At 42.2% G+C, this 9,253-nt stretch overlaps 1 protein-coding gene across 5 annotated transcripts in view; it reads right to left on the bottom strand.

Moving 5' to 3' along the window:
* Window positions 1-1,031, bottom strand: part of Ddx58 (DExD/H-box helicase 58) — a 43,229-nt gene extending 42,198 nt beyond the window's left edge. For all 5 annotated transcript variants that reach the window (XR_007213046.1, XM_048360960.1, XM_048360882.1 and 2 more), the window contains exon 1: window positions 831-1,031. Coding sequence is in view for 4 of the 5 variants with exons in the window: in XM_048360960.1 (XP_048216917.1) it covers window positions 831-936 (106 nt within the window). In the remaining variant the exon portion in view is untranslated. The remainder of the gene's footprint in view (window positions 1-830) is intronic.
* Between the last annotated feature and the right edge of the window lie 8,222 nt (window positions 1,032-9,253).

Consider the following 9,253-nt stretch of genomic DNA (forward strand, 5'->3'; position numbering starts at 1 on the left):
TTACCTGCTTCATTCTTGATGCAATTTAATCCAAACATTCAGGCACATGGAGACTTAAAAAGAACTGCCAGATTCAGATTCCCTCTCTCACTTGGACCCCTTCCAAGCCGCCTCCAGTTCTCTTGGGGGAAGCCTCTACTTATTCATTTCCACTGGAAAGCCCACTCAATAGAACTTACAAAGTGGCTACACTATTCACTAAGTCTCTCAAAAGCTACACCGAAACGAGTGCAGTATAAAGCCTACACACGTTCAGGCTAGGGAAATTTTGGAAGTTCTAACAGATTCTGCGGCTTTCTTGTAGTTTAAACATCATTTTGTGGCTTTTTGGCCACCCCTTCTCGCCCCTCCCAAAGTCTTGGGCTGTGAAGTATAGCTGGGTTCTGATTTCTATTTGCTTGGGGGGGGGGGGGCGAGGCGTTTTGTTGTTGTTGTTATTCAGGGTTAGCACTCTAGTACTTGAGCCACAGCTCCACTTCTAGCTTGTTGGTGGTCAACTGGAGATAAAGAGTATCAGGGACGTTCCTGATTGGGCTGGCTTTGAACCCTGATCCTCAAATCTCAACTTCCTGAGTAGTTAGGATTACAGGCAGGCATGAGCCAGTAGTGCCCTGCAAAACATCTGATTTGAGACCAGGTCGGCCCCAGCCACTTCCTCCGCCCCTTATTGGGACTCAGGTTTTTCCATCTAGGTTTCCATGAGTGTCCAGGAACCGAGACTCCGGTTCTGGCCACACACCCGGCTCCACAGACCAGGCGAGGGGCTAGGAGGGGAAGGAAGGGCTGCGGGCCCGACGGGAGGAGCGAGCCGGGCGCGAGGGGACACTCACCGTCCCCCAGCCAGGGGGCCATGTAGGGCAAGATGTAGGTGGGGTCCAGGATCTTCTGCACATAGTCTTGGAAAACCCGCAGGTTCCGCCGCTGATCCGCGGTCATGCCGCCCGGGTCCCCAGCGCCCTCTCCGCGCGAGACGGCTCCCCGAATTAATTAAAGCGGGGCGGCGGGAGGGGGAAGCTTGCCGGGAAACCCGTCTGGACTCAAAGCTGACAAATGGAAACTGAAACCGGGGGCGGGGCGGGGGCGGGAGAGGGGAGGGCTCCGCACCAACCGCATCACGGTTTTCAGTTTCCATTCCTGACCTCGCTGCTGGTCCCCAAGGGACCCTGGAGCACCCTGGAAACGGCCCCCGGGGCCTTAGGCTCTATTTTGTTTCGCTTCCTAACGTCCAGGGGTAGCACAAGACAACGCGCACAACTTAGGTGTACGAAAACCTCTGCAGTTCCTAAGCCACTTTTCCCAGATCAGCTGGGTCCTGTGTGGGTCCCAGTATATAACACATTCGTCTTCATTTTAAAATTATGATGATGATGATGATGATGATGACTATTGTTATTATGTGCCTTACCGGGGCTTGAACTTAGGGCCTCACTTGGCTTTCTCTGCTCAAGTCCCAGTACTGGCAAAATATGATGGGAAAAAAAATCCGGGGGCTGGGAATATGGCCTAGTGGCAAGAGTGCTTGCCTCCTACACATGAAGCTCTAGGTTCGATTCCCCAGCACCACATATATGGAAAACGGCCAGAAGGGGCGCTGTGGCTCAGGTGGCAGAGTGCTAACCTTGAGCGGGAAGAAGCCAGGGATGGAGCTCAGGCCCTGAGTCCAAGGCCCAGTACTGGCCAAAAAAAAAATCCGAAGAACCAATATTGGAGCCAGGAGCATTGGCTTAAGCCTGTTATCCTACCCTACTAAGGAGAGATCTGGAGATTTTGATTCAATGCCAACCTAGGCAGTAAATAAATAGTTAAAAAGTAACAAACCCCATCATTTTGTACAATTAACATATGCTAATAATAAATAGGAAAACTAAATTTCATTTTAAATTGCTTTTGCTAGTAAAAATGCAAATGTATTTTTTTTCTTGCCCTGGTATGCAACAATGATAAATTGACTTATTGGTAACTGTTCAGCAGCTGCTTAAAATTTGCTGGTAAATAATCATTGCTGGTAAATAGTCATTTGTGAATAAAATTTTACTTCTTCCTTGAATACCTTTATCTTCATGACTTTTTCATTGTCTTTCCTTTGTTTCAATCCTTTGTTTCCAATCGTCATGTAATTTCTTCCATTTCCTTTATTGTAATATGTAGGGATAATATTATAATTGTAATATGTAGTCAAATAAAAGCAGTGAGAATGACACTATCCCATTACAGATCTCAGTTAGGGATCTGAGGGCATTGCACCAGTGGTAGAATGCATACCTAGTAAGCAGGAGGTCCTGAGTTCAATGCACAATTCAGGGGGTAAGGAGGGGAAGGACTTTAGGGGACTAATAATGTCTGAGAACAACCTTCCCTTTCAACAATAAATTTACATACTAAGAAAAATCTGATCTTCAAATTACAAACCAGATTTTAGCATTATCAGTTAATAGGTATACATAAGCTAAGTCTCTAGGGGCAGAGCATTGCCCTACGGTGTTCAAGGCTCTGAGTTCAAACCATATTACCATAAAAAAAAATCTGTGGGAAAAAGATCGTTTCACTTTTTTTTTTTTTTTTACCCTGGGGCATGAAATCAGGGCCTAAGTGCTGTTCCTGAACATCTTTCACTCAAGGCTAGCAGTCTATCACTCATGCCATAACTCCACTTCTGACTTTTTTTGAGTAGTTTATTGGGGATAAGAGTCTCACTGACTTTCCTGCCCTGGCTGGCCTCAAACTGTGATACTCAGATCTCAGCCTCCTCAGTTGCTAGGATTACAGGCATGAGCTACAGGTGCCGGGCTCAATGTTTCATTTGTGATGCTTGCTGTAGATTTCCTTACATGCTCTTTACCAGAATAAAAAGTTACTTCTGGTTTGTTAAGATTTTTGTCATGTGTTGAAATTTTCAATTCTCAAAACACATTGAGGTGACCATGTGTTCCACTAATACAGAATTTTATTTTTTTTTAATCTTAACCCAACCTAGCATTCCTAGGATAAATCCCATTGGTATGAAATGTCATCCTTTTTTAATGATTTGTGATTCAATATCCTAGAACTTTTTGTTGTGATGTGTTCATGAGGGATAGACTATAATTTTCTTGTAATCCTTTTGTCAATATTGGAATTTGAATTCAAGGCCTTGAATTGCTATGCAAGCACTCTACCACTTGAGCAACTCCACCAGCCCTTTTTGTGTTGGTTGTTTTGTGAGACGGGGTGTTATTTTATGCCTGGGCTGTCGTGACTGTTATCCTCCTGTTTGTGCTCTCCTGTGGGAAGACAGGCATGTGGCCCTGCCTCAGGCTGTTGTCAAACCAAGCTTCTCCCTTTTCACCTCTGAAATAACTAAGACTACATACAGACTTGAGCCTCAGTACCCAGCATCTTTATTATGTATTAAGGTCAGGGTTATACTGACCATCATGAAACAAGAATCTGTGTAAGACTAGTATCATTTCTCCCTTATTTAACAAAATTCAAAATAAGATTATTTGGGTTTAGAATTTTCTTGGCTTGGAGATTCTTTATAATGAATTAAATTGTTTCATTAAATATAAGGCTATTCTGATTTTTTTTTTAAATTTCATCTTGAATCTCTGGTAAGTTGTGCTTCTAATGTACTTGGAAGCAAAATGAAACAAGCTCAGCCAACCACATGTGGACAACTGGGCATTAGCCACTTTGTCTTGAACTTCTCACTTGGATTGTGCAAATAATGTAATTGCTCAGACTTTAGAAAATAATTTGCTCCCAGGTTGGCTCTTGCCTCTCACTCTGAGCCCCCTGCCTAGGAACTCCAAATCATGTCAGGCTTACATGCTTCCCCATTCACAAATCTGGCTGCTCAAATAATCTCTTTACAATTTTAATGTGTCAAGTTTGATCTTTCAACATGATGTATTTTATCACTTCCTCTCAATTATTAAATTTATGTCTACGTTCTTCATAATATTCTTGATCCTTTTTAAATTTTTTTTTTGGTCCAAGACGGGACCTCAGTACCTGACACTTTTGCTCATTGGCTAGCACCCTGCCAACTGAACCACATCTACAATCTCTTTATTTTTTCCAGTCAGTTGTGGGGCTTGAACTCTGGGCCTGGGCACTGTCCCTGAGCTCTTCAGCTCAAGGGTAGCACTCTAACACTTGAGCCACAGCACCATTTCCAATTTTCTGGTGGTTTGCTGGAGATAAAGAGTCTCATAGAGTTTTATGCCAGAGCTGGCTTTGAACCATGATCCTCAGAACTCAGCCTTCTAAGTAGCTAGGATTTACAGGCATGAGCCACTGGTGCCCAGCTTTTTTTTTTTTTATCGTAAAAGAAAAAAAGAAATCAGTCTTGGAAGAAGGGCTGAGGTGCTTTCTTCCCTGTGCCACATAAATCTTTGGGCCATAACTTATCTCTTTGACACATAAAGTCAAGTGGCCAGACCTGACCTGTGGAACAACAGAAGTTTGGATCTAGACCTCAGTCATTTCAGATTAGGCCAGCTATGACAGGAAATGTTAGCCTCTCACAGGGAGTTATCAGATGGAAACATTGAATTGACTCCTTGCAACTGCAGAAACTACCTTTATTCCAGGAACCTTTCCTTATCTTTCCACTTCAGCTAGATTGGCTGCTTTTTAACCATCATTTGGTGAAGTAGAAAAACACTAGGACTGTGGCATCCCAGAAGTCTGGCCTTTGGTCAGTTCTTCCCACACTTTATGCTTACTTCCTTCTCCTTGATGTCAGGTGGCTCTTAGGGGCCATCAGGGTTCATCTGAACTATGTGGGCTCTTGCTATTTGTCTGACAGTTAATCTGGATCCTTTTTGGAGATTCTTCAGAACACTTGGGTTCATCTGTATTCAATTGGATTTGCTGCCATTTGTGATAGGGATATGAAGTACACTGAGAAAGCTGTTTGTATTTGAGATCTCTGTTGTGATTTGCTAGAGTGAAAAGCACTGTATAGTCTAGAAAATTCTGGCTTAGACTAGTCTACTATGAAGAGGAGGAAGGGGAGAGAAGGAAAAGGAGGTGAGGAGGGAAAAACAAAGGCAAAAGGATGATTGTCTAAGAATATACTCTGAATTAATGTAATTATTTTAAATGTGACCTTCTGTGGATATTCGTGTCAATGTTGCCTTCAAGCAGATTCTTTGTCCTGATCTGCGTTTACATACATGGTTATGTCATACAAGCTACTGTCACAACCTGGGTTTAGACAGGGGTCTCAGTACAAAGCCCATAGTGGCCTTGAATATCCACCTCCTCCTGCCCTAGCCTCCCAAGAGTAGGGTGGAAGTGTCTAGATAAGAGGTTATAACACTAATCCAAATGAGAAGTGGTGAATGAGGACTGTTAATAGTGGTGTGGAGCATGTACACAATATTTGATCCTAAAACTTCATACAAGTCACTGATGAGTTAAACGTAGGATATGAATTGAACAGAATTCCAATTTTCTAGCCTGAGCAGCTGCATGAATGGTGACACCATCTATTAACCATAGGGACACTGGGAGAGTTAAGATTGGAAGAGGAAATCAAGAATATCCTTGTGCTAGCTTGCTTCTCAGGCATTACTGTAAACATTAATCATCCAAAGGTCTAGTCAAGTGTAGATTCTGATTCAGTCAGGTCTGAAACTGAGCTTCTAAGCTCTAGGCGGTGCTAATGCTGCGAGTCAACAGGCCTGATGGGGGAGGGAAGGACTCATAAAATACAGGAAATATGTGGAGGGACTAGCTTGGCACAAGTTCTCAAACTGATCAACAGACCCACCAGCTTAACAACCACCTGGATATTTGTTGGAAAAATAAAATACCGTCACCCATGATCTTCTGAATTTGAAAGTAGAGGTAGGGGAAGATCAAATACCAGTATGTTTCAACAAAGCTGATTCTAACACACACTAAAATTTCAGAACCTGAGATCTGGAGGACGGGAACTTCACCCACTCAGTATAAAGATGGATAGTGTGGTCTGTGAAAGATCTTAATCCCCCATTTTCCCTGTTATTTACATTTTTATGACGTAAAGTAGCAGTATCTCCCATCACTAATGTGGCATAGTCTGCTTTACCTGAGGACTTTGCTATGGACAATAGAATGGGGAAGGGTATTGTCATATGTCAGCCAACTTCAAGAGATTATGTATACTTTTCTCCTCCTCCTCCATGTTCCCAGCCAATCACTACAGGTAGGTAGGGTAAAAAGTAGGTTTGTACACCTCATCACCCCTAAGTATCTTTGTCTACCTCTAATTCCTTTGCCATTTTCTGTCTCTGCTTCTATCCACTCATTACTAATTTACTCACTGTTCTGGATCATCTCTCCCATTTAGCTTTGTTTCTTCATTAGTTATTGCTCTCCTTTTTCTTTGCTGGTCCTGAGGTTTGAACTCAAGGCCTGGAGGTCTATTTCTGAGCCTCTCAGCACTAGAGACTAGCACTCCACCACTTCCAGCTTTATGTTTGTGGTACTGAGGAACCGAACCCAGAGCTTCATGAATGGTGGGCAAGCATTCTACCACTAAACTACATTCCTAGCCCTACCTCCTTTATTTCCAACATTTCCTGACCCAGGAGTTCCTAAAACCAATACTTTTTGCCTTCAGACACATGTAGTTTGAACTCAATTCTTTCATAGCCAGGCCTCTAAGATTAAGACTTCTCCTTACCACTTTACCTTCTCTCCTCTGCATTTTTCCTACAAAATGAATTTGCTGTACACTAGTGAAATTGCTCATCATTGTCCTCAGATGACAAGTTGGATGCTTTAATAATGTAAGCAGCCCTCTTACTCCTAAATCTCAACCTTCTATTATCTCTAGGGTTCTCAACAGACACACACAAATCTAATAATTTAATTTTTTTCCTGTAGTGAAATCTCCATACGATATCCCATAATTTATCCATCAACTTAGTCATATCTCACCATATCCTATTACACTTTGTACTGCAGTATTTCTCACATCTTGTACTGTCCCAAATATATCACATAGCCACAGATTTGTGCTCTTGCAGACTACTCCTTTTGTGGCAATATCAAATCACTCCTAGACATGTTTTAGAAAACGTATATAAATCAAGATAATACAGATGTGACAAACGGCCACAACTTGCTGAGGGTGGACAGAAAGGGGGAGGAGGGAGGGGGGTATGAGGGACAAGGTAATAAACAGTACAAGTAATGTATCCAATGCCTAATGTATGAAACTGTAACCTCTCTGTACATCAGTTTGATAATAAAAACTTGAAAAAAATTTCAAGACCAACCAATTAAGTACACACAAAAAAACACTTTAAAGAGTGTTTTTAAAGGACTACAAGGTTTACATAGGTATGTCAGAATGAGATTGTATGTCAGAATGAGATTGTATATTCAGTAAAAGGGAAAAAAATGGGGCTGGGGATATAGCCTAGTGGCAAGAGTGCCTGCCTCGGATACACGAGGCCCTAGGTTCGATTCCCCAGCACCACATATACAGAAAACGGCCAGAAGTGGCGCTGTGGCTCAAGTGGCAGAGTGCTAGCCTTGAGCGGGAAGAAGCCAGGGACAGTGCTCAGGCCCTGAGTCCAAGGCCCAGGACTGGCCAAAAAAAAAAACAAAAGGGAAAAAAATTACAAGAGCAAAAATAGACTTGTCTAGAATAAGCCAGTCACTAGACAAGTACTTCCAGTAGGAATGAGGGTCTGTTCGAAATCACAGAGTTGATATATAACTACTATTTATCAAATACTGGGAAACAAGCTGGGAACTGTTTAGCTTTCCACGTACAGATTCTTAAGAGCATATCCACTGAGCATGCTCATACAAACATAGTCAATATCCATTATCAAAGAAATTTAACCAGTTAACATTTCAATTATATCTGAGCTTAAAGCTAGAATCTACTCTTTAAGTGTATATACCAAGTTTTTGATACAGCCAACTTTTCTGCTCCTCTGCTGATTCTCACTCCCTGCCCATTGGTAGGGAGACTGGGGCTGAAGATAGCCCAAACCAGAAGACTTCTGAAAAATTTCCCCAAGACATGTTCTAAAAGACTGTGTGACCATAGCCAGCAGTGATGGAAACAATGATCCTTCATGAGAGAAGAACCACCATTTAGAACTGTCAGCTTGCCTTGCACGGCACATGTCAGCCACCACCACTACAGACTGAATAGGCTGGTAGAACTCCTGCACTTGACTAGCCTGGTGAACTGAACCTCAGACTAGCAAGTAAAATAGTAAGTTCTTTGTTTGCAAACCCAAGGATGATTAATGAGCAAGCATGAAAGGCTTAGTTTCCCTTATGCAAATCAAAATTACAAAACTCTGAAAACCTCAGCTAAAATCATGGGACACTGAACTTCGATGAACACATTAAAATAATGTCATTAAGTATTTCCACTCATTTGTGAGAGGGGAAAACTCTGAAAACAAGGTCATAAAAATAGAGGGGGACTGCAAGGTGAAAGGTGAAGGAAAAAAGTCAATGAAACGTTATTTTTTAAGCACATCAAATGTGCAAGAGTGAAAGAATACAGGAATGACCACCAATACACCTCACTGGACTTTCAGACTACTGAAAAGACATTTTATAATCACTTACAGCCCACTGAAAGTTGTTTGAAAATCATTACGTGTAATAGCAAAGTGAAGGAGAGTTTAAGAGAAACAGGATAGCCACAATGTTCGGCTCCCAGCAGAAGAAAAATGCCATGGTGAAAGGATGGAAGGAAGGAGTGAGCAGTACCTGCAGACCACCCAAAGCAGGTTACAATAGCCAGAGTACAAAACTAGTGAGACAAGTGTTGAAGATGGATGGGAATCTCATCAGGCACAGATTTGTAGGGCATTACCACACTGCTGCAATTTTTTGTTTTTAATACCCTAAAGATAATGGGAAGCTACTAAAGGATTTTTAAGTAGACATGAACACTTTTTCTTTTGTGGGACCAGGGTATGAACTCAGGACCTTGAGCTTGTATGGCTGGAGCTTTACCACCTGAGCCAAGCTTTTTGCTGTTTGTTTTTTTTTTTTTTGGAGATGCAGTCTCATGGACTTTTCTGCTTTGGCTGGCTTTAAACTTTGACCATTTAGATCTCAAGTCTCCTGAGTAGTCAGGATCACAAGCATTAGCCACCAATGCCCAGCCTGAAGACAATTCTTAAAAGATCTTCTACATGCTGCCTCAAATAAAGATGAGGGAAAAGCAAATGTGGAACTGTGCAGATGAAAGCAGACCCATTACAAAGTAAAAGTGAGAAATCTTGGCTGCCAAATA

This window comes from Perognathus longimembris, chromosome 1 (genome assembly GCF_023159225.1).
Source record: "Perognathus longimembris pacificus isolate PPM17 chromosome 1, ASM2315922v1, whole genome shotgun sequence".
NCBI classification, from domain to species: domain Eukaryota; kingdom Metazoa; phylum Chordata; class Mammalia; order Rodentia; family Heteromyidae; genus Perognathus; species Perognathus longimembris.